The sequence below is a fragment of the Dendrobates tinctorius genome, unplaced genomic scaffold (assembly GCF_039654945.1).
Source record: "Dendrobates tinctorius isolate UK_male_01 unplaced genomic scaffold, ASM3965494v1 ptg000070l, whole genome shotgun sequence".
Classification (NCBI taxonomy): Eukaryota; Metazoa; Chordata; class Amphibia; order Anura; family Dendrobatidae; genus Dendrobates; species Dendrobates tinctorius.
In genome coordinates, this window is record NW_027361738.1 from 20,420,015 (window position 1) to 20,445,743 (window position 25,729).

The 25,729-nt window shown below is 42.5% G+C and overlaps 1 protein-coding gene across 3 annotated transcripts in view; it reads right to left on the reverse strand.

Annotated features, from left to right (window-relative positions):
• The window catches only part of TMEM196 (transmembrane protein 196), a 60,602-nt gene that overhangs the window by 26,695 nt on the left and 8,178 nt on the right, over positions 1-25,729 (reverse strand). For all 3 annotated transcript variants that reach the window (XM_073581444.1, XM_073581443.1, XM_073581446.1), the window contains exon 2: positions 281-337. In XM_073581444.1, coding sequence (XP_073437545.1) covers positions 281-337 — 57 coding nt within the window. The remainder of the gene's footprint in view (positions 1-280; positions 338-25,729) is intronic.

Sequence of the window (25,729 nt, forward strand, 5' to 3'; positions counted from 1 at the left end):
TGCTCCTCTTCATGAATCTGAAGCGTCTGACTCCAGCATGCCCCCTCATAAAGACCATCATGAACAACACTGTTCTTGTTGAATTGGGCAAATAGTGTTCAATTTAAGAACGTGTACAAAACTGATACCTGTATTGGAGGACTGGGTCAGTATGCCGCTTTTTGGTTTTGTGAACTGGCTTTTATCGTACATCAGGTTTGGGAGAACTGGCTGAATTCTACCGCCTGCCTCTTTCTTTGTCCATTTTACAAACGATATGCGTTAGATATTAGGCACTTACTATGAGTCCCGATTTCTTTTTGGCGCAGAAAATTCCACAAACTCCACAAATGAGAAACTGCAATGAAAAAAAAATGCAATAATTGAGAAATGATAATTATTAAGAATTGTTAGCAAAATACCGTACATATATCTTTATTGTATGCAACTGCAATAAAGAATATAGTTGAAAATATACGAATGGTGTGATTTAATGCTTTACCTGACCAATGTAATTAGAGAAATGTATGACTGCAGACAAACCTACAATTCTTGTGTCGTTATCAGAACTGGGATTATTTATTAATTTAAACCTACAAACAAACTTTACAGTCTTACTATTTAATATCTAGCATATGGTCCACATGAGGTACAATATCCTAATTCTATTTTTATAATTCTTACAAAACCACTAATGGGCACTGATTCAGCAACATTTAAATTCAATCTTCAGGCAAGAACTAAAAAATTCATTTTAGCCTGCAGATGTTTTTTTTGTACCTTTCAACAGTATTGTAGGACTTGGACACTTATATGAAATGTATTTTAATTTATATTTCCCTACCATTTTTTTTAAGGGAACCTGTTATCATATTCATGCTGCTTGAACTACAGGCAGCATGAATCAAACACTAGCTGTGCGATGGCAGCCAGGTATGTTTTACTCTGAAATGCTGCAGGGTTTAAGAGAAAACTAATACTAGTCAGGTCCCTTCCCCAATAACTTTGATGACTAGTCCCTCTCTATGTACACTGATGTGGAGAGACCTGTCAAAGTAGGGAATCTGGGTGGACTTTCATTTGAGATCCATTGTTCCCGGACAGCTTTTCATGTTTTTTCTGTAATACCATAGTATTTCAGACGAAAACATACTTGGCTGTAAACTTACAGCCAGTGTCTGATACATGCTGACCGTGTTTCGAGCAGCTTTAATCTGATGACAGGCTCCCTTTAAGGAATGGATATGGATGTCATTAGAAATAAGGAGGAAAACTGATAAACTTCTTTCATTGTACTTAGGTATTATTTCTGAACATGATATAACATGCAGCCATGATGGATTCTTAAACCTTCACTACAATCAGCGGTGGATTAAGGGTAGCCAGGACCCCGGATAGTTTAGGGTGCATGGGCCCCCCAGCATCTGATGTATCACGTTATGATGTAATATTATATTTTTGTGAGGTCATGTGACAGGTGACATGATGAACATACAGGTGCTCTAGTGCACTTCTGTAGATGCCAATTTTTTTCCCTTACAAACAGCACTAAACATACCAGTAGAGGATACCATGTAATAAGGGATGGGGCTATACATTTCAAGAGGGGGTGCTATGTAACAAGGGACAGGGCTATACATAACAAGAAGGGATGCTAGGTAATAAGAGACGGAGCTATACAAATCAAGAGGGGATGCTATGTAATAAGAGATGGGGCTAAACATTGCAAGGGGATGCTATGTAATAAGGGACGGGGCTAAAGATAACTAGAGGGGAAGCTATGCAATAAGGGACGGAGCTATACAGTACATAACAAGAGCGGATGCTATGGAAGAAGGGACATTTTTTCCCTTACGTACAGTGCTCAACATAACAAGGGAAGACTCTATATACTGAGGGACAGTGCTTTACTTAATAAGGGAGTTACTTTTGCAAACAAACGTATTTCTCCAATCATCTCCCTGCAAATAAAGCTGAATTTACACTGAAAGAAAATTGTTTAAGAAGCGTTAATACAATTTATCCTTTCAGTGTGAACAGGCTGCGGATCACCTGCGTTCATCAAGTAAAATGACTTTTTGTGCTGCACAAAACAGGACTCGCACTGCCGAGAACAAAGATCATGGTTTACCGATCAGCGGCAGTTGTGCAACCCACCATTCAAAATATAAATTAATACACCACTACTTTGACCCTCACTAACTATAATTAGTCACTTTTCCAACCCAATAAAAGTATAAATCAATTAGCTCCTGTGGTCTTTCTCTCAATTCATTACCAGTCAGTCATTCTCCTGCTTTCTCAGTACTCCCACCATGATCCTCCCATTCCCCCCAATTTATTATAATTACATGTTCTCTGCCCAATACATTCTAATTGTATATCCCAAAATTAAAATGGCTAACCCTAAATTCGTTATATTCACATTCCATCAGGTTATTATAGTTACATGCACCCAATTAATTATAATTACTTACTCCCAAGTTCATTATAGTTACATATCCCAATTCAGTACAATTACATTCCACTAATTCATTATAGTCACCCCCAATTCATTATAATTACATATTTCAAATACATTATAATTGCATACCCCAATTCAGTATGCAATGTCCTCTTTTAGAACCCCACCCCATTGTAATGTAATATCTTCTCATCCATCCCCCACCCCAATTCATAATATACTGTGCTCTCATCCATCCCCACCCCAATTCACTATAACATTCTGTGCTCTCAGCTACCTCAATTCATGATAACATACTGTTCTCTCACCCATCCCCACCCCAGTTCATTATAACATACTGTTCTCTCATCCATTCCCAACCAATTCGTTATTACATATGTGGAAGATCGGCTCACTTACCTGCTCCCCCAGGTAGACACAGAAACATGTTTGGTTAAAGTATCAGGGTGGTTTATTGCTTCATAAACCAATATGCCCAATATAGTAAGTCCATATAAAGCCCTTCCCAGTATGGCTCCTGCCTACTGTAACAAACACATACCGTAGCTCTTGCAGGAGCTTCAGTCTGGAGGCTTCTTCCCTCCAAACAACACAGACAGAAAAAAAAACGCTGGGTGGACATCTAACCTCCCAGCCACACCCTTGAGGTGGAGATATAGTGAGTAGGCGTCCCACCGATCTCTTACCTACTCACCTACAAACCTGCCCATAACATGGCCGATTAACTCCTTCAGCAGCTATCATGCTGAAGAGAAACTTATGGGTTTTTAGATCACGGAAGAAAGAAATCTTTGTGACGTATATATAATGTGTCAGTGACCCTATCACACATGCTGCTCTCTCACCCATCCCCCCACCCCAATTCATCACTTTGAAGAGAAAAAAAAAGAATAATTCACCTCTCCTTGTGATCTTCGGCAGTGCTGCCTCCTTCCTTTTCTTGCTGGCTCGTATATGATAAGCAATACAGCTGAACGATGATGACATCATCACTCCGGCTGTCAATAGAGAAAGTGATGGCTGCAGTTGCGCTCTGTCTCTCTATTGCCAGCAGCAGAGCAATAGGAGTGTTCCCTGTTGGCAAAAAGCGCCGCTGATGGTGGCACACAGAAATCATTATAACAAGGGCAATCTAGCCATGGGTGTTATGATTGAGTCACCGTAGGAGGCAAAAATAGAAATGCTAGCTAAGTCCAGAAAACCAGAGAAGTTGGCAGCTATCGGATTGCAGACCCCTGAACCTATCAACACAACTAGCAGTAGCCGTGGGGGCTCCTACGATGCCCTTGGCCCCTCGATCACAGCCGGAGGACTACATAGCCTAAAGACAGAAAGGGAAATCTAAACTGCCCCAGAGCAGACCCCAAAGCAAAAGGCAGCCCCCCACATATAATGACGGTGAAGCAAGAAGAAAGAACAAAACACAGACAGAAAGATAGACTGAGCAAAGATGGGGCCAACGCTAGCTTAGATAGGAAAGGACAGGAAGGCTGCTGTCTGCAATCCGTGAAAAACCCTATGAAAATAAGAGCCAACAAACTGACAGTAAAAAAGGCCCTGAAGACGCTAGGCTTCAAAAAAGCTATGTCAGTACTCAGGAATATTCTGAAGACAGAGCAACAGGCAAAAGGAGATTCAGCTCACCCCAGCAGGGAATGGCAGAATCCAGAAAAGCAAGGAAAACAAAACACTAATGCAAAAAGGCAAAGCAGAAATCTTAGCTTTAGATGAGCAGGAATCAGACTGGTTTCTTAGAAGTCCACAGAGAAATCACCCGCAGGCCAGAAGGGCGTCGGCAGCCTTATATCCAGTCATTAACTCCACTCAGCCAGTCATCATCATCAGCCCCAGGTGTTTGACAATCAGGCTCACTACCTTTCTTCACCAGAAGAGGGAGTTCCTCGGGCCTCAGTAGTGAAGGGGAAAATGAACTCACAACAGTACCTCCCCCTTGAGGAGGGGTCACCGAACCCTCAACCACGCCACCAGGGCGATCAGGGTGAGCACCAATCAGGGTGAGCACCAAAAAGGCACGCACCAATCTTTTGGCATGAATATCAGAGGCAGAGACCCAGGAATTATCCTCCTGACCATAACCCTTCCACTTAACCAAATACTGGAGTCTCCGTCTAGCCAGACGGGAATCCAGTACTTTCTCTACCTCATATTCCATGTTACCTTCAACCAATACAGGGTCTGGAGGTGCAACCCCCAGAACAACAGGTTCAACAAACCTCTTCAACAAAGATTTATGGAACACATTATGGATTTTAAATGTGACAGGAAGAGCCAAACAAAAAGAGACCGGATTAATAATCTCCAAAATCTTGTAAGGTCCAATAAATCTAGGCTTAAACTTAGGAGAAGCCACCTTCATAGCAATATTTTTTGATGATAACCACACCATATCACCAACCTTAAATTGGGGACCAATGGTCCTATGTTGGTTGGAAAACCGCTGGGCCTTTTCCTGGGAGAGAGATAACTTATCCACCACTTGGTCCCAGATCTGGTGCATTCTCTCCACCACAGTGTCAACCCCTGGGCAGGCAGAGGGCTCCACCTGCCCTGAAGAAAATCGAGGATGAAACCCAAAGTTACAAAAAAAAGGAGACATCAAAGTGGCAGAACTAGCTCTATTATTTAAAGCAAATTCGGCCAAGGGCAAAAATGAAACCCAATCATCCTGATCAGCAGAAATAAAACTTCTCAAATATGACTCCAAAGTCTGGTTTGTTCTCTCTGTCTGCCCATTGGTCTGAGGGTGAAAAGCAGAGGAGAAGGACAACTGAATTCCCAGCTTGGAACAGAAAGTTCTCCAAAATCTAGACACAAACTGGACTCCTCTGTCAGATACAATGTTCTCAGGAATCCCGTGCAAGCGAACCATCTGTTGTAAAAACAGGGGCACCAATTCAGAGGACGACGGCAACTTAGGGAGTGGTACAAGATGAACCATCTTAGAGAACCTATCACAAATCACCCAAATAACAGTCATCCTTTGAGAGACAGGCATATCAGAGATGAAATCCATTGAAATATGGGTCCATGGCCTCTTGGGGACAGGCAAAGGCATCAACAACCCACTAGAGCGAGAACACGATTTAGACCGGGAGCACGTCCCACAGGACTGCACAAAATTCCTGACATCACGAGACAAGGAGGGCCACCAAAAAGACCGACTCACCAGATCTCTAGTACCAAAAATACCTGGATGACCAGCCAAAGCAGAGCAATGAACTTCAGACATCACTCTCTTCTTCCACTGGTCAGGAACATACAACTTTCCACTGGGACAACGCTCAGGTTTGTCCTCCTGGAACTCTTCCAGAGTACGTCTCAAATCGGGCGAGATGGCAGAAAGAACTACCCCTTCGCCTAAGATGGTAGCAGGCTTGGTCACCACAGGAGAATCAGCAAAGAAGCTCCTAGAGAGGGCGTCAGCCTTGACATTCTTAGTTCCAGGAAGAAAAGAAACCACAAAATCAAAACGTGTAAAAAACAAGGCCCACCTAGCCTGTCGAGGGTTCAAGCGCTTAGCCGACTCTAGGTAAATCAAATTCTTGTGGTCAGTGAGGACCACGACTTGATGCTTAGCTCCCTCCAACCAATGTCTCCACTCCTCAAATGCCCATTTCATGGCTAACAGTTCCCGATTCCCCACATCATAGTTACGTTCAGATGGAGAGAACTTTCGGGAAAAGAAAGCACAGGGATTCATTTTAGATGTTACAGGATCCTTTTGGGACAAAACAGCTCCTGCACCAATCTCAGAAGCATCCACCTCTACCTGGAACGGAAGTGAGACATCAGGTTGCCGCAAAACCGGGGCGGAGGTGAATCTTCGCTTCATCTCCTGAAAGGAAGAAACAGCCTCCGGAGACCAATTTAACACATCAGCACCCTTCTTAGTCAAATCAGTCAATGGCTTGGCAATACTAGAAAATTTTGCTATAAATTTCCGATAAAAATTAGCAAAACCCCAAAACTTCTGGAGGGCCTTCAAAGAAGTGGGCTGAACCCAATCGTAAATGGCCTGTACCTTGGCCGGGTCCATTTCAATAGTTGACGGGGACAAAATAAATCCCAAAAAAGAAATCCTCTGTACTCCAAAAAGGCATTTAGATCCTTTGACATACAGGGAATTCTCCCTCAAGATCCGGAACACAGTCCGAATATGTTCCACATGAGAATCCCAATCCTTGGAGAAGATCAAAATATCATCCAGATAGATAATCAAAAATTTATCGACAAAATCTCGGAAAATATCGTTCATGAAGCACTGGAAGACAGAAGGGGCATTAGTGAACCCAAAATGCATCACCAGGTACTCAAAATGTCCCTCCGGAGTATTAAACGCCGTCTTCCATTCATCCCCATGCTTAATGCGAATAAGATTATACGCCCCCCTGAGGTCAAGCTTGGTAAACCAGCAAGCACCTTTAACTCTGGAGAATAGATCAGAAATCAGGGGTAACGGATACTGATATTTAACAGTAATTTTGTTGAGGGCACGATAATCAATACAAGGTCTTAATGATCCATCCTTTTTGGCTACAAAAAAAAAACCGGCACCTAAGGGTGATGAGGATGGTCTAATATGACCCTTCTCCAACGCCTCCTTAATATAGGATCGCATAGCCTCGTGCTCGGGTACAGATAAATTGAAGAGCCGACTCTTGGGAAATTTACACCCCGGGCTCAGTTCAATAGCACAGTCATAACTCCTATGAGGAGGCAGAGACGCAGACTCATTCTCACTAAATACATCATAAAAGTCCGCCAAATAATCAGGAACATCATGCGACTGAGGAGAGGTGGAAAACACCGGAGCCTCACTAAAGGCACACCAACAACCCCAACTCACCACAGATTTCCAATCCAAAACTGGATTATGAATTTGTAACCAGGGAAACCCCAGAACAATAGTATCATGCAGATTATGTAACACCAAAAACCTGCAATTTTCTTGATGGTCTGGGGCGACCCGCATTACCACCTGGGTCCAAAACTGAGGTTTATTTTTAGCCAAAGGAGTAGCATCAATCCCCCTCAAAGGGATAGGCGTCTGCAGAGGTGTCATCGGAAATCCACAACGTTTAGCAAAATCCAAGTCCATTAGGTTTAGAGCTGCTCCCGAATCCACAAAAGCCTTGGCGGAAAATGTGGACAGGGAGCAGATCAGAGTAATAGCCAGAAGAAACTTAGGTTGAACACCACCAACAGAAAACGTGTGTGCAAAGCGTTTCTCGCGTTTAGGACAGACAGAAATAATATGCGAGGCATCTCCACAGAAAAAACACAACTTATTACGCCTTCTGAACTCCTGACGGTTGCTCTCTGGAAAAAACTCTATCACATTGCATAGGTTCAGACATCTGTTCAACAGGTGGCAACACCTCTCGTGCAGCTCTGCGTTCGCGTAAACGCCGATCAACCTGAATGGCTAAAGACATAGAATCGTCAAGACCAGAGGGAACAGGAAATCCCACCATAGTATCTTTTATGGCTTCTGACAACCCCTTCCGAAAGAGAGCAGCCAAGGCATTATCATTCCAGGTAGTAAGTACTGCCCACTTTTGGAATTTTTGACAGTACAATTCTGCAGAATCACGACCCTGGTTCAATGCCAGCAGGGTCTTTTCAGCCTGATCAATGGCATTAGGTTCGTCATACAACAACCCCAAAGCGTGAAAGAATGCATTCACATTAGTCAGAATAGGATCATCTGGTTTCAAAGAAAACGCCCAATCCTGGGGATCGCCACGCAGCAAAGAGATGACAATTTTAACCTGCTGCGCGGAGCTCCCTGACGAGTTAGGCTTCAAGGCAAAAAATAATTTGCAATTATTTTTGAAATTCAAAAATTTAGACCGATCCCCAAAAAATACATCAGGTGTAAGAATCTTTGGTTCAGCAGCATGTGAATGAGCAAGGTAGGCGGAAATTCCCCGCACTTCCGCAGCGAGCTGCTCCACACGATCAGACAATTACTTTATCTCCATTGAGAGAAAAAAAAAATTCCCCCTACGGCCTCAGAGATATAGAGGAAAAAATATACACACTCTTTTTTTTTTTTTTTTTATACAATTCTTTCCTGCTATTGAGTACCCTAGAATCTGCGGTATGGCGGGTGATTCTGTTATGATTGAGTCACCATAGGAGGCAAAAATAGAAATGCTAGCTAAGTCCAGAAAACCAGAGAAGTTGGCAGCTATCGGATTGCAGACCCCTGAACCTATCAACACAACTAGCAGTAGCCGTGGGGGGCTCCTACGATGCCCTAGGCCCCTCGATCACAGCCGGAGGACTACATAGCCTAAAGACAGAAAGGGAAATCTAAACTGCCCCAGAGCAGACCCCAAAGCAAAAGGCAGCCCCCCACATATAATGACGGTGAAGCAAGAAGAAAGAACAAAACACAGACAGAAAGATAGACTGAGCAAAGATGGGGCCAACGCTAGCTTAGATAGGAAAGGACAGGAAGGCTGCTGTCTGCAATCCGTGAAAAACCCTATGAAAATAAGAGCCAACAAACTGACAGTAAAAAAGGCCCTGAAGACGCTAGGCTTCAAAAAAGCTATGTCAGTACTCAGGAATATTCTGAAGACAGAGCAACAGGCAAAAGGAGATTCAGCTCACCCCAGCAGGGAATGGCAGAATCCAGAAAAGCAAGGAAAACAAAACACTAATGCAAAAAGGCAAAGCAGAAATCTTAGCTTTAGATGAGCAGGAATCAGACTGGTTTCCTAGAAGTCAACAGAGAAATCACCCGCAGGCTAGAAGGGCGTCGGCAGCCTTATATCCAGTCATTAACTCCACTCAGCCAGTCATCATCATCAGCCCCTGGTGTTTGACAATCAGGCTCACTACCTTTCTTCACCAGAAGAGGGAGTTCCTCGGGCCTCAGTAGTGAAGGGGAAAATGAACTCACAACACATGGGCCCCCTGGAACCATGGACCCTGGGCAGTAGCCCAGATTGCCCTAATTATAATCCACCTATGACTACATTTCTCTTTAGTTCTTTGAAGATTGTTGTAAGAGGTAAGGTACATGCACATAGTGGTGTCATAGACCTTCTGGTCAGCTATTAATATTTTTAGTTAGATATTATGTGTACCGAAGACCAGGAGGTTCATGACCCTTCTTCATACAGTGGCTGGTAGTGCTCTTGACAATAATGACATAGGTATATTTCTATATGGAGTCTAAATATCCCTTCTTAGTACTTCTGAGTTAATTTTCCCCACTTAAGGCTTCAAGATTCAGGATCTATGAGCCAGAGAAAAGTTTTGCTATAAAGAAAATCAGTGTTTTCAATGGGAAATGCCATATTTCCCCTGTGGAGGCGCTGCAGGAACAGTTCACACTAGAGGGGTAGTTCTACCAGATTACAGGTCACCCTAGCAGCTGAAAAAGAACTATCAGCGTATCATCCAGGGACATTTGTAACAGAAAAGATAACTCTGCCCACAGCAGTGGGAGCTCCATTCTCACATTTTAGCAGCTAGAATCACGATTGCCAGATCTTAGAAATATAAATATTTTGCAGCTTGGAATTTCACAGTCATGTAAAAGTTTCCAGTTACTATCGCAAAAAAGATTTCCTGAAATAATGAAAGCCCCAGCGCCAATAAAACAAGCACTGAGTATGAATTTCTAATTTTGTATAGGACACGCACAGACCATACAGAAAGGGACTTGGTATACTAGCAATGACTTGCCCCTAAATATCACAATTATATATACATATGACTAAAAGGTTATCTAGTTCTTTGGGCATTTTCAGCATATTGAGCGGGAACCCTAATTGGTACGATGCTTTGTTAGGGTATGTGCACACGACCCGTAAGTCGCAGCACTTTGGATACAGCATGTGTCTAAAGCACTGCTGTCTATTGAATGCAGATAAATGTGCATGTGTTCACTGAACTGGACTAGCGTCTCTGCAAGAGAAATTGACATGCTGCGGTCTGGCAAGACGTGTCACATATCAGTCTCAACTGGTGAGCTGCGGGCGTCTGTGGATGCATGGTGGGCATGGGTTTTCTTGAAATTCGATCCACTATGTTGTAAGAACTGGTTATTGATGCTGATCATCTGCACTAGTGATGAGTGAGTATACTTGTTGCTTGGGTTTTCCCGAGCATGCTCGGGTGTCCTCCGAGTATTTTGGAGTGCTCGGAGATTTAGATTTTGTCGCCTCAGCTACATGATTTGTGACTGCTAGACAGCTTGAATACATGAGTGGAATGCCTATTAGGGAATTCCCACATGTATTCAGCCTGTCTACAAGTCGCAAATCATGCAGCTGAGACGTCGAAAACTAAATTCCGAGCACGCCAAAATACTCGAAGGACACCCGAGCATGCTCGGGAAAACCCAAGCAATGAGTATACTCGCTCATCACTAGTCTGCACATACTTTTAGAATTAGAAGCCACAAAAATAAGAAGTCCTCATTCTGGAACCCAGTGGATCTTAAAGTTAGTGTCAGGACAATTATTATTATTAATGAAGCACTGTGTAATATTGCACCGTCCCTGAAAAGCAAGGAAATTTAAATTTAGCTTCAACTGCTGATGTCACATACTCTCAGTATCTTGCCATGATGGAACCTAAAATAAAGGTTTGTCCAGACCAGAATAATGTATGATTATGATCTAGCTACAAAACAGGCTGAGTAATTGAAATAATGCAATATATTATCTTTTTATTGAAGTTACATGGGTTAAACTTAAGTTGGTCATTTCCGCTGGACCGTGAAATGAGTCCCTGGAGACTATTGATCCAATCAATACGGGTTATTTATCTTTTTTATGGCCAAAACTATGCACTGTATACTCATGCTGAAAACTAAATTATATAAGCAAATATCAAATACCATAAATATTACGGTCCCAGCCTTGAGCGATAGGGCTGGAAGTTTGTTAATTCCTGTAAGTGGAGTAAAAGCTCTTCAAAATACTGTAGGTAACTCTGTGATAAAGACCAAACCTTAATGCTATGTGCATACGTGCAGAAATGCTGCGGAAATTTCAGCGGCAATTCCGCAACTCCCTACGTTTTGCAAGCGTAATTAGCTTGCAGAATGCTAGCGTTTTCCAAGTGATCTGTAGCATCGCTTAGAAAACTGACTGGTTGGTCACACTCGTCAAACATAGTGTTTGACAAGTGTGACCAACTTTTTACTATTGAGGCTGTCTATGCAGCATCAGTAGTAAAAAGATCTAATGTTAAAAATAATAAAAAAAAATAAAAAATTGTGATATTCTCACCTTCTGGCTTCCCCCACAGCGTTCCCAGGCCTCAGCGATGCTCCCGGCAAGTCCCTTTCCCAGCGAGGCCTTGCATTCCTATGTGTGCGTGTACCCTCTGAGCAGGTTCACAGGACACAGTGACCAGACACGAGACAGGGTATGGATTGTATAATCAACCTTTATAACTTGGAGCTGCAGGGGCTATGCTGAACCAATAAAAAGAGGTAACAAACAATTTGACCTCACAGGGACTCAAAACAAATAAACCAAATATTTTATATTAACTGGGAGCAACCCGGCTAGTCCGGGTGTCGAAGAACGGAGTAAGACAAAACTAGGGTACTTATTCCTATAGATCACTTATCCTTCCAGGGATCTGTTAGGATCACAGGGTACCTGCCCGGTCACTGCCTGGGAGTCTTCCTCCCCACGTGCGGAATCCCCGCGATTCCGCAAAAAGAATGAGCATGCTGCGTATTTTTCCCCGATGCAATTCTGCAGCGGAAAAATAAGCAGCATTAGCACAGCATGTGCGGAATGCCTTTGACTACAATGGGTTGCAGATTTTTTGCGTTTACACAGCGTTTTCACGGCGAAAAAATGTGGCAAACACACTAAAAGTCTGCAACGTGTGTACACAGAGGTGTTTTCTGGAAGTTTTAATAATGCTGAAGAAAATTCACTTACATGTTATTGCTTAAAAAAAATGAAATTACTGAGACTTGTCATTTTTTACAATTTGCTTTTCTAGATGACTTTCAGTGTTAGGGTAAGTGATGCTCATTTATGCCAGAAACTTGCCCATTTATGTGATATGGGCAATGATAACTAGCTCCAAACCCAAAGTAAAGCTATAGGGCATATGACGAGCCGTAAAATCACCAGATCCAACCTGAAAAGTTCAACTATAACACAAAGTTGGAACTAAATAAATAAAAGTCAGGATAATTAAGAACATTTTCGACCAGATTTTCTGTGATATACTTTCTTTTCCATCATATCCTATGCAAGTTCCATCATACTGGACATTCTCCTTGAGAGGTCGTCTAAACCAAAAAATGGTTATTTTTATTAAATTTGGGATGGCCATCTGAAAGAGGGTTGTGCAGATGTATAATAGGCAGGTATGTTTAAGATAAGTCATCCTACATTATCATAGATGGGACAATGGCAAAATCAAAGATATAAAACAATGATAACATGGTAAGAATTACAGCCTGACATCTACAAAGTACAGATAGAGTGGATGTCTCACTGGTGGACATAGACTGCAAAGAGCCCCTGTGCAAGAACAATATATGGGCCCTTTGCAGTCTAATAGCCCATCATAAAGCATAATTCCACCTGTTTTGGAGATAGAAATGTGCCCCTGTGAAATTGCACAGGTTCCATCAATGATATATCCACTCCTGGGGTTTCTTTTCTTTACATGTTTACTGCCTATTATGCTTATTTGTCCTTGTTTAAGATGTTGCTCTGATGTTGAAGTCACCCCTCTTACTGCCTCTTTACTGCAATATAAAGTCGAATACATGTAAAATATGATATATACAGTATGTAAGTATAGAACAATGAATAAATGAATAATGGAATAATGTTTTTATATTGCCGTACTTAATGTGCCCAAAATCAGCTTGAACTAATACCTAATAAAAATATCAGTATAGTAGTATACATTATTAAACTTAGAGGGATCTTGACAACCAAACAGCCAATACAAACGTATTGTGTTGGAATTTCACTTTAATTATGCTATCTTTAATCATTAAAAGCAGACTTTTCTTGCAACCAGGAACAGTGCTTCTTCCTGGTTGCTGAAAACAAAAATGTATTGCAATACTTTTACACAGGGGTGTAACTTGAAGCTTGTGAGCCCCAGTCCAAGATCTCCAACAAGGCCCTCAACTATCATAGATGCATAATAGTAAAGGTTTTCTAATATGGGTCAGGCTCCAGGACCCAGGTGAAACTGCAACCCCTGCAACTCTTTTACAGCAACTTGGGGTGCCCCAAATCATAGCATAGCCATAGCCTAATGGATATCTTCAGTAAAAAGTTAAAAATTCAAAGTATTGTTATATGCTCACATACAATACCTGTGAATACTTACAGCTCTCATTGTTTATTTGTCCTCCCCAGCCTAAAAATAGCACGCAGCCGCCCCAGAAAAGGTGAATCTATTAGATGCGCCAATTCTGGCAATTTGCCTGACTCTTCCCACTTGCCCTGTAGCGGTGGCAAATGTAGTAATATTTGTGGGGCTGATGTCAGCTTTGTAATGTCAGCTGACATCAAGCCCATAGGTTAGTAATGGAAAGGTGTCTATAAGACAGGTCCATTACTAAAGGAATAGTAAAATGTAATAAAAACACACACTGAGTAACATCCTTTAACTGAAGCAAAAACACATACTCCTTTATTTGAAATAAACAATCCCCATTCTTTTTCACCTATTTATTACAGTAAAATTAAAAATAATAAAACACCATATTCCTCACCCATCTGGCGATAATCCATATGTCCTGTGATTTGCTCCAACTCCGCTTCATTTGGATTGCATGTCTGAGCGGTGGCATGATGTGACTGCTCAGGTGTGAATCCAGGAGACACTGAGCTGAGCATGAGAATGCAGCTTCAGTGCCGAGTGCCGATGTGAAAAGGAGACCGGAGTTTATCAGCTATTTGACAACCAGCCAATATAGAGCTGTCAGCTTTACCTGTGCTGGTAAGCAAAAATAGAGGGGTCCCCATACGATTTTTTTCTTTTAATTATTTATTGCACAGGTGCCATCTGTTGATGCAGTTGAATAAGCATTTTGGACATTACAGGTTCCCTTGTACCTTTTTTAACTATCTCACCCTAATCTGCAGTGATCTTGTAAACAGCAAACTGCAATTCTTTTATTCTTTTCTGAGCCATTGCTACCAGACAACAAGTAGCTTCAGTTACAGCCTCTTTACCTCCAGACTGTTCTTATTTGTGTTCCTTTGTCATCCTCTAACTAATGCCAAAAAGACCATTATTCTCTGTGAGATCAATCACATATTGGATAATAGAAGATGTTAAGAAATCCAAATGGTTCCAGCTTCTCCATGTTTTCAATTTACAAATAAAAGCCTTAATAGCTTTCCAGGCACGGATATGCAGCAAAACATAATAGGGATAGGTGTAATTATACTACAGCATTTAAAAGACGTAAGCTTATATTAGATGTAAATAAAATGCAGTTTACATTTTCTCTGTAGTTGAATAGTAGAAATAGTAATCAACCACCAAAATGACATTTATATCTAGTAATGTTTAGGTATGTCATGACTTTTTTAGAATGTCAGCTTTTCTGCCTAAAGCTGCAGAAGAGTGATAGTTTCACAGGGGCTTCAAATATGGAACATTATGTGATCCTTTTCTTACAAATAGAATTCGAGTGTATAAAGTAACTCATCTTGTAGGATACTCACATATAGCTCAACATTGAGAACACAATCAATCTTGGTCAAGCATCCAATGCCTTTGGCTATGAAGCTACCCCATACCATGAGGCTTCGTCCACAGGACAGTTTCTTTAATTTCTCAATCACTTAGCCCTTTTTTCCTTTGCTTCTTCTAGACTGATTTGCTCCCGTTAAAGTCTAGTCTATTGACTTATGTTTGATCGCTCCAAGTCACCTATTTCCAATCTTCTACTTTCCACTTTTCATACTTTTTTGAAAAGTCGAGTAGACTCTTCTTATGACAATATTTAAGTCCAGGCATCTTTACCTTTTGTCGAAACACCATTCCACACTTGTGTAACGTATGTTATATGATGCTTGCATGGACATTTGTGATCTCACTATTAAGAAGCAAACGGGCCACCTCCACTGCCATGTTTGTCACGTCAGAACTGATAGACCTTGTGATGAACCAACTTGCTGATTCCGATATTTTGCCTGGAAGTCCACCTATTGGCTTTTGAATGAATGGATGGGTGGACTTAATTTCACATTCTTCAAACTGTCATATCATTCACATGATGCAGTTTGACAATTTTCTTGGCCGAGAGACCGCTATTGATGAGCTATCAATGAGCTTGATGGTGTTATTTCTCTTTTCTTGGGAAATATTCTTCATGGCTGCTCCTTGATTTGAACCAGCGACATTTCTTTTGAGAATGAACATAACACACTGAGCTATTTGGGAATGTGAGAGCAGGTTGTAATTTGTAGTATACAGGAAGAAAAAGATTTTACCACCACCAGGAGCAAAAGAGTAACAATACAGTGACATGACAAGAATCCGCATCACTAACCATATGATAAATTGTTGCAAGTCAAATTTATGTATGAGATAGCCAAGATAATTGTCTTGGATAATTGTCTATAAAATGATGGTATGATTGTAGTCCCATGTTTGAATCAATAGTGGATGGTGGGATATGCAACCTGAAAGTCAAAAGTTCAAAACCATTGTTACCCTTTTGCTCATCAGTGTATACTATTGAAGGATAGCTGTGTAGTGCTTGGCAAAATGGGATGAATGCAGTCAGACAGTGACAAAGGGCACCTCCCAATTCTTCACCTTTGGTCTACAAAACAAATGCAAATCCTTCACATTCAAGTAAAAAACACAAATTTACCCTTTCTCTGCTAAGCACTAACTAGACAAATACCAATAAAAAAGCTCATATGTTAACTCACACTAATATCACCAACAGGAGACTAGCAGTCCCCATAATCAAATCTCTGGAGAAGACACCTTCTGCTACATCAGTTTTCCTCAGAGCACATATTGCAAACCTTTCTAAACTCAGTAATGAGATAGTCCAAAAACTGTATTGATTGAAGGCTAGATAGTAAACCGTGCCATAAAAAGAGGGGCAGGCCCGCTACCCAATCCATATATGCCGACAGACAGAAGTAACCAACGCCCTTTGTAAACTCCTTTTTTGCAAGGGATATTGGTGATAACAGGTTTCTAGTAAGATTCAAGTATTGGAAAAGATGAAATGCAGCAGACAAGAAAGACAGAAAGTGGCAGAGCAATAACGTCATTGCTCAGTCATCGTCCAATGTTGTAAATCAATTAGAGGTGGAGGCAATGCCTTGACTGGTCGCACGGGAGTACTTTACTCATTAAATTATACACTTCTATTCAAACCACACTGCATTAAGAGGACTCTTACAGTCCAGTATTTTTTTCCAAAGCTTTTCTTCACATGAACAGCTAAATACAGATTAACACCATGGACAAAACAGATCATTATCTACAGAGACATTCAGATGAAAATATGTGCGGAATGAAAGTAACAGTTCAGTACTAAAATCTTATCTACAATATTCACAACGGACAGGCCAAGGTCATAGCACATAGTAGAATTTTCTATATTGCAATTCAATGCACCACCATTATTTGGATCAGATGGGCTGAAGACTTCTGTGTTTATTCCTAATTTCAGTATACTAAATGAGTATACTAAAGCCTAATCGAACATTTAGGGATATCAACTTCTTGGTCAAATACCGATGGTAATAAATTCTTGACTAATCAGTGCTTGGAGATCATCACAATTTCTGTGTTTTTGTTTGTCCACTCACTTTTTTGAGGATTGATCACAGCCTGCCAATGTGACTGAGATCTGGGCATATCCCTCGCCACATATTCAAAATTTCAATGTTTTGTTCACCGGACCACTGAGATCACTTTTGCCTTTTAACAAGGTAAGATGGTCTCCATTATGCTGGAAATAGCATTGTTCATCACAAACTGCTCCAGGATCCTTGAGAGAAATTGTTCTTGGAGAATCATCCCACTCTTTACTCATGGCAGTGATCTTAACCCTACGATGCATAAAAATTTAATTTTTTGCTATTTTCTGTAAGATTACCTAACTTAGAATATTGAAACTCAAGGTATTTCTCAGGTTTGTAGATTTTGGTAATTTCCAGTTGTTTGTATAATTTTATGCAATAGGCATTTTTTTTAATAAAAAATGTTTTTTTTTGAAAACCACAGCTTTCCATGACATGGGCTTTTTAGGCACGTATTATGTTTATCATATCCTCATCAGTTTTTGTGTCTTTTTTTGTCTGCAAATTTTTTTATGATATTGAAGATGAGGTGGTTTTATGTACAAACTTAGAAAGAAGACGTATTGCTTCTAGAGCAAACAAAACATGGAAAAATATCTCAGAAGATGAAGTTTATGCTTATATTGGACTAATACTTCTGGCAGGATGTCAAAAATGTTATGATGTAATTATCAGAGAATTATTTCTGGACCCACATTCTGATCCATACTACAAAGCAACAATGTCAGAGAATAGATGAGGATATTCGGAGAATCCTTCGATTTGATGATAAGAGAACGTGTCCTTCGATTTTGGAAACGTATCAAGTTACATTTGGAATATTTTTATTAGGAATTATACCATGCTCTACAATCCTAGTGATAACGTAACAGTAGATGAGCAACTTGTAGCTTTCAGAGGACGTTGCAAATTAATTCAATATATGCTTGTAATCTAGCCAAGTGTGGACTTAAAATATTCTGGATGTGTGATTATGCCAATTATTATGGGATGAATGATCTTATGTACTGTGGAAAAAAAGTTGGTGCACCAGTGCAGAAAGACGTAGGTTCTGACATTGTAAAAAAAAACTTGCTATACCTATTTACAATTATGGTAGAAACATAACAATGGACAATTACTCACTAATGTTGAACTAGGCGATTTTTTACTTGGAAAAAATATTATACTTGTTGGTACTATGAGGCCATATTGATGAGAAATTCATCCGGTGATGAAGCACAATCCGCAGCGAGTACTTTATGGAAGTGTCTTTGGTTTCAGCAACAAATCAACAATGATGTCTTAAGTTGATTTGCACACGGGCCTAAAAGACCCATGTTATGTGAAAGCGTAGATTTCTATTGTCTATGCATCTTAGGGTTAAGCAAAAATGTTAATAAGCACATTACTTTGGATGAAAAGCCACCTCATATATGATTGGTCTCAGGATGTTTTGCTGTTAGCATAGATACATATTTCCAATAATACAATTAATTAAAAGCTAGTTAAGTTTTGATCAGTTATGGTTACTTTTACTGTATATCATTGTCCTCTTTCAGAATAGTTGAGTAGTTTCCAGAAACCAGCCGTCAGGTTGTATATCTCTGAAACAGCCATATTTTCTGTTTCCTGTATACTCTTTTATCCTCTCGCCATTCTTTTTTCCCTTTCTTTTATTCTTCTTATGTCTATCATCACATTTATTAGTTATTTTCTTTCTCTTTCTATTCTGGTTTACACTGCATATGTCTTATACAGTGGCATGTAAAAGTTTGGGCACCACTGGTCAAAATTCTGTTATTCTGAACAGTTAAGCAAGTGGATGATGAAATGATCTCTAAAAGGCCTAAAGTTACAGATGACACATTTACTTTGTATTTTAGGCAAAAAAAAATATTTATTGTCAGTTTTTACATTTCTAAAATTACAAAAAGAAAAATGGGCCTATCCAAAAGGTTGGGCACCCTTGGAGATTTGTGTGCTCAGATAACTTTGACCATGGTTTCAGACCATAATTAGCCTGTTAGAGTTATGGCTTGTTCACGATCATCGTTAGGAAAGGTCAAGTGATGCAAATTTCCCAGCTTTATAAAAGCAAAACCTCCTCTAATGTCAGGTCCGAGCATTCCTACAAGGAATCTGACCCCCTTAGACTAGCATTTCCTCTTCGGTGTTGCTATCAGTGTGTCAAGAGTGGGAGAAGAGGGTTGCATTGACAATCCAACACAATGAGCAGCACTTTGAACACATTTTATAAGTGGTCATAAACTTGTAAATAACTCATGAAAAAATAAAGTTACGTTAAAACCAAGCACACCGTTGTTTTTATTGCGAAATTCTCAATAAGTTTGATTTGTCATATGACCCTCTTCCCATTGGAAAAAATAAAGTTGGATCCAAAATGGCCAACTTCAAAATGGCTGCCATGGTCACCACCCACCATGAAAAGTATCTCCCTCCCATATACTAATGTGCCACAAACAGGAAGTTGATATCACCAACCATTCCCATTTTATTTAGGTGTATCCATATAAATGGCCCTCCCTGTATTCATCAGCAAAAGTTAAAAAAAATACGAAATGTTGATAACTGTTCATCAGTAACCATAGAAACATCTGACTTACAGAAGCAACAAACCTTTGGAACCAAACTTGGTGTCAGACTCAAAACTTTTGGCCCTGACTGTACTATGCTATATTTTGGAAATTTTAGAAATACAGGCCGCAAATTATATACATAAATAAAACAGTGCAGAAAATTTGCAATATGCTGGTTTAATTTATGACAACCTTAAATCATATCGAATGATGGAATAACTTACCTGCTCCTCTCAAAGTCTATGTGTCTATGATTAAGACATCTGAGTAGAGTAGAGCTGTGTCTATCACAGCGAATTTTTGGGCTCCATAGAAGTTTTGGTCACCTGTAGTGCATCTTACTTTGTCTGCTCCCATGCTTGACCTTGGCTTTTCTTGTGAGTACAATTCTATTTTTCTCATTTGATGCTATATATTTGTAGGGCTCATAACTTTGCTTGACAACTACAAGACTATTTATTGCTACCAACGATAACTATATGAAGAAAAAACTCCAGCAAGGTGAATCCTGAAGGGTAGATTTATTGCATAAAAAAGCAAGAAAAAATTCGAATCCAAATCCAACACCAGACGCGTTTCAGGCACTGTCTTTACTTTTTGCAGATGCATTTCAAATACAGTCCTTAGTCATGCGTAAGAGCTATGTCTGAAATGTGTCTGATTTTTTATTGCTGTTGAATTTGCATCTTTTTTATTGGCTTTTTCTCTATGAAATAAATCTACATTTCATGATTCACGATGCTGGAATTTTTCCCTTATCACGTTCAAGACTTTGTATAGTACAAGGTTTAGGTGCAATCTGAATTTTTGTCTCCCTGGTGAGTTGACCTTCACTTGGTTTTGTGTTCAAACAATAACTGACTATGAGTACGCTTTTCCCACCCTAATTTTTGTTTATACAATCCAGAAAAATTGATGTCTGAACTTTTAGGACAAGAAAGAGAAAGAAAGAAAACAAAGAGAGAAAGAGGGGAAGAAAAAAAGAAAGTACAGAGAGAAAGAAAGAGGGGAAAGAAACAACAGAGAGAGAAAGAAAGAGGGGACAGAAAAAAGAAAGGGAGAGCGAAAGAAAGAAAGAGGGGAAAGAAAGAAAGAATAGAGACAGAAAGAAAAGGAAAGAAAGAAAGAGAAAAAAAGAAAGAAAGAACAGAGAGAAAAAGAAAGAAAGAGGGGAATGAAAGAACAGAGCGATAGAGAGAAAGAAAAAGGGGAAGAAAGAACAGAGAGAGAAAGAAATAGAAAGAAAGAGAAAAAAATGAAAGAAAGAACAGAGAGAAAGAAAGAGAGGAAAGAAAGAACAGAGAGAGACAGAGAAAGAACAGAGAGAGAAAGAAAGAAGTAAGGAAAGAAAGAACAGAGAGAGAGAAAGAAAGAAAGAAAGAAAGAAAGAGGGGAAAGATAGAACAGAGAGAGAAAGAAAGAACAGAGACAGACAAAGAAAAAAAAGAGATTAGAGAGAGAAAGAAAGAACAGAGAGAGAGAAAGAAAAAGAGAGAGAATGACAGAACAGAGAATGAGAAAGAAACAGAGAGAAAGGAAGAACAGAGAAAGAAAGAAACAGAGAGAGAGAAAGAAAGAAAGAATGAAATATTCTATAAAGATACTATAGCAGCCTGGCTCCCATTATAATGCCCATCTGAGCCTCCCGGTACAGGACATATTATGATCCACCTGATTCCAAGGCGATCCTGCTGTCCGCGCTGTCGGAGGAGGACATGGTGATGGATCTGAAGCATTCCTGGTTCCATCACAATCTCCTCATGAAATTACCTCATTTCCATTCAGCTTCCAGCACATCACTTCCGGTGGAATGTCATGTGCGAGTTTTAAAGTGCTCCTCGGGGTTCTGCTGTGTACTCCTGTATCCGTGGGAAAAGCCCACTTTGTATGCCTCATACACACTTGGCTCTGCTACGTACATCCAGTACACATATGGCTCCACTCCGTACACACACAGCTCCGCATACCCCATACACACGTGGCTCTGCTCCGTACACCAAGTACACACACACACGGCTTCGCTCCGTACACCTCGTACACACACGGCTCTGCTCCATACTCCTCATACACGTGCGGCTCCGCTCTGTACACATGCGACTCTGCACCGTACGCCCCATACACACACGGCTCTGCTCCGTACACCTCGTACATGCGTGGCTCCGCTCCGTACACCTCGTACACGCGCGGCTCCACTCTGGACACCTCATACACACGTGGCTCCTCTCCATACATCTCGTACACATGCAGCTCTGCTCCGTACACCTTGTACACACACACAGCTCCACTCCGTACACCTCGTACACACATGACTCCGCTCCGTACACCTCGTACACACACGGCTCCGTAAACCTCGTACACACACAGCTCCGCTCCGTACACCTCGTACACCCGCAGCTCCGCTCCGTACACCTCATACACCTGCTGCTCCACTCTGTACACCTCATACACACGCGGCTCTGCTCTGTACACCTCGTACACACACGGCTCCGTACACCACGTACACACACAGCTCCGCTCTGTACACCTCGTACACGCGCAGCTCCACTCTTTACACCTCATACACACGCGGCTCTGCTCTGTACACCTCGTACACACACGGCTCCGTACACCACGTACACACACAGCTCCGCTCTGTACACCTCGTACACGCGCAGCTCCACTCTTTACACCTCATACACATGCAGCTCTGCTCCGTACACCTCGTACACACACGGCTCCGCTCCATACTCCTCGAACACACGGCTCTGCTACATCCACACTGTAAAACCCTCCTGACCCCACACAGAAACTTTACCTCATCCAGCACCATGACAACCAGCACAGCAGAGTCCTGCAGAGTGCAGACAGACACAGAGGCAGACACGGCCCCTGATCATGTGACCCCTGACTCCTCCCCTCTCACAAGTCCTGTGTGCACAGAACACACACAGCCGTGCCACATAGACATGGAGGCCCCTGATAATGTGACCCCTGACTCCTCCCCTCTCACAGGTCCTCTGCGCACAGAACACACACAGCCCAGCCACATCATTGCAGGCTGCGGTGTGTCTATCTGGGATGGCGAGCATGGCATCAGTGGATGGAGGAGGTGTGGCGTGGCGGCTCAGTGCAATGCGGGGAAAAATAGCGTCCCGGTTGGGACGCGGGAGGGGGGTGTCAAAAACGGACTGTCCCGCTTGAATCAGGATGGTTGGAACTTGGGAGCCATGATATTAGCCATTCAGTGCTGGAGGGGCCCCCTCTCCCCCAGGGCTTCCGTTCAATGAACGGGCTGCACGGGCGGTAGGTCCGCCCCTGAGGTACTTAATAATAGTGACGTTTCTTAAATGTAAGCAATATACTTCTTAAACTGAATACTAAGCTAAGGGACATGGTTTTCTCTGTTACCCAGAAAAAAATCTAAACTTCCCTGCAGATTTAATTTAGACTATCCTCTTTTCCTTTTTTGTTTAGGGTCTGGGCATGTTTTTTTCTCTGTTATTTCTTTATTTCTCCTCTTTCTTTTTCTCTGTTCTTTCTTTCTTTCCCCTTTCTTTCTCTCTCTCTGTTCTTTTTTTCACTCCCTGCTCTTTCTTTCCCCTCTTTCTTTCTCTCTGCTCTTTCTTCTTTCTCTCTCTGTTCTTCTCTCTGTTCTTTCTTTCTGTTTTTTCTTTCTCTCTCGCTCTCTATTCTTTCTTTCTTTCTCTATTTTTTCTCTCTCTGTTTTATTTCTTTCTTTTACTTAGTACCAGTGCCCACAGTACCAGCCACTGTGACCATAATGGCAGCCACTATGCCCCTAATAGCAGTCAGTGTGATCAGCAGTGCTAAATGGGTGCGGCTGTGCGTGGACATGGGTGTGACAAATCGTGAAATGGGTGTGGTCAGGGTATGGCCTAAAACTTGTGCCGCTTCCTTTGTCCCTCTTTCCATTCTTCAAAATTTGGGAGGTATGCTAATTATTTACCTATTCAAATTTACCATGTGGAGCGCCGTGGAGCCGAGGCGCAAGGAGGAGAGCAGCGCTGCGGGAGGCGCGGGAATGGGTCCTGAGAGTGCGAGCGCCGGTGCAGAGGAGCCAGCCCTGAGGTGAGATCAGCATCAATGCGGTGCTACACTGCCACTGTGGGGGAGGAGAGGAGGAGAAAGACTGACTGTCACTCACTGTGCGTGTGGCGCCGGCCGGATGGTGGCTGCAGCCGCAGCGCCAGCGTCAGTGTGTGTCTGTGAAGTCACTGTGTGCCGTGCCCCATTACTAAATGCTGCAGCTCAGGAATGTGCAGACAGTGGATGGATCCTCTTGGTCTGGCCTGCCCTGCCTGCTCCAGGTAAGAGTACCAGAGCTGAGCAGGACTGAGGGACTGGGACCGAGGCAGGTATGATTTTGGGGGCCTCCTGGGGGGAGAACTGAAGCATGGCAGGTATGATTTTTGGGGGACTCTGTCCTGGGGGAGAACTGAAGCATGGCCTGGCTGCTCATGAATGGGGGGCCCCTGGCCTGGGGAGAAGCATGGCCTGGCTGCTCATGAATGGGGGGGCACCTGACCTGGGGGAACTTGAAGCATGGCCTGGCTGCTCATGAATGGGGGGCCCCTGGCCTGGGGAGAAGCATGGCCTGGCTGCTCATGAATGAGGGGCCCCTGGCCTGGGGAGAAGCAGGGCCTTGACTGCTCATGAATGGGGGGCCCCTGGAGAGAAGCATGGCTGCTCATGAATGGGGGGCCCCTGGGGGAGATGCTTGGCTGCTTATGAATGGGGCAGCTCATGGGGGGAGAAGAAACATGAATCGGGCGGCCCACCAGGGGCGTATCAAGGGGGGGCAGCCAGGGCAGTTGCCCCGGGCGCAGCCGGCAGGGGGCGCAGTCCGGGCCGCCTAATGCAGCGGTCCGCAGTGTCCTCCCTGGTGACTGCGTTCTGCCGCCCCCCGGCCTGGGAGTCGGCGGTTCTCTGTGTCAGCTGTGAAGCTGACAGCTGCCGCAGAGAAGGTGCACGTGCCGGCTCCCAGGGAACATTTGTACTGGCGTCTGCATAGACGCCAGTACAAATGGAGCTCTGACCGCCGGGCCAGAGCGACGTCAGCAGCGTGACATGTCATGTGATCACGCTGCTGACGTCACTCCCCGGCGCCCAGAGTGAACGCTCAGCGCTGGTGGTAAGTGTGCTCCAATGTGGAGCTGAAGAAACCACCGAAGATGGGGGGTGTTAATGTGTGGCGATGGGGGTTAATGAGTGGGGATGGGGTTAATGTGTGGGGGAGTTAATGAGTGGAGATGAGGTTAATGTGGGGATGGGGATTAATGTGTGGGGGGGTTAAAGAGTGGGGATGGGGTTAATATGTGGGGATGGGGTTAATGTGTGGGGGTTAATGAGTGGGGATGGGGTTAATGTGTAGTGGGGTTAATAAGTGGGGATGGGGGTTACTGTGTGGGGGGTAAAGAGTGGGGATGGGGTTAATGTGTGGGGGTTAATGAGTGGGGATGGGGGTTAATGTGTGTGGGGGGTTAATGAGTGGGGATGGGGGTTAATGTGTGTGGGGGTTAATGAGTGGGGATGGGGGTTAATGTGTGGTGGGTTAATGAGTGAGGATGGGGGGTTAATGAGTGGGGATGGGGGTTATTGAGTGGGGGGTTAATGAGTGGGGATGGGGGTTATTGAGTGGGGGGTTAATGAGTGGGGATGGGGGCTATTGAGTGGGGATGGAATTAATTTGTGGAGGGTTAATGAGTGGGGATGGAATTAATGTGTGGGGGGTTAATGAGTGGGGATGGGGGTTAATGTGTGGGGGATTTGGAGTGGGGGGTACATAATGTGTTAGGGGATTTGGGAGTAGGGACGGGGGTTAATGAGTGGGGATGGAATTAATGAGTGGGGATGGGGGTTATTGTTTGGGAGGTTAATGA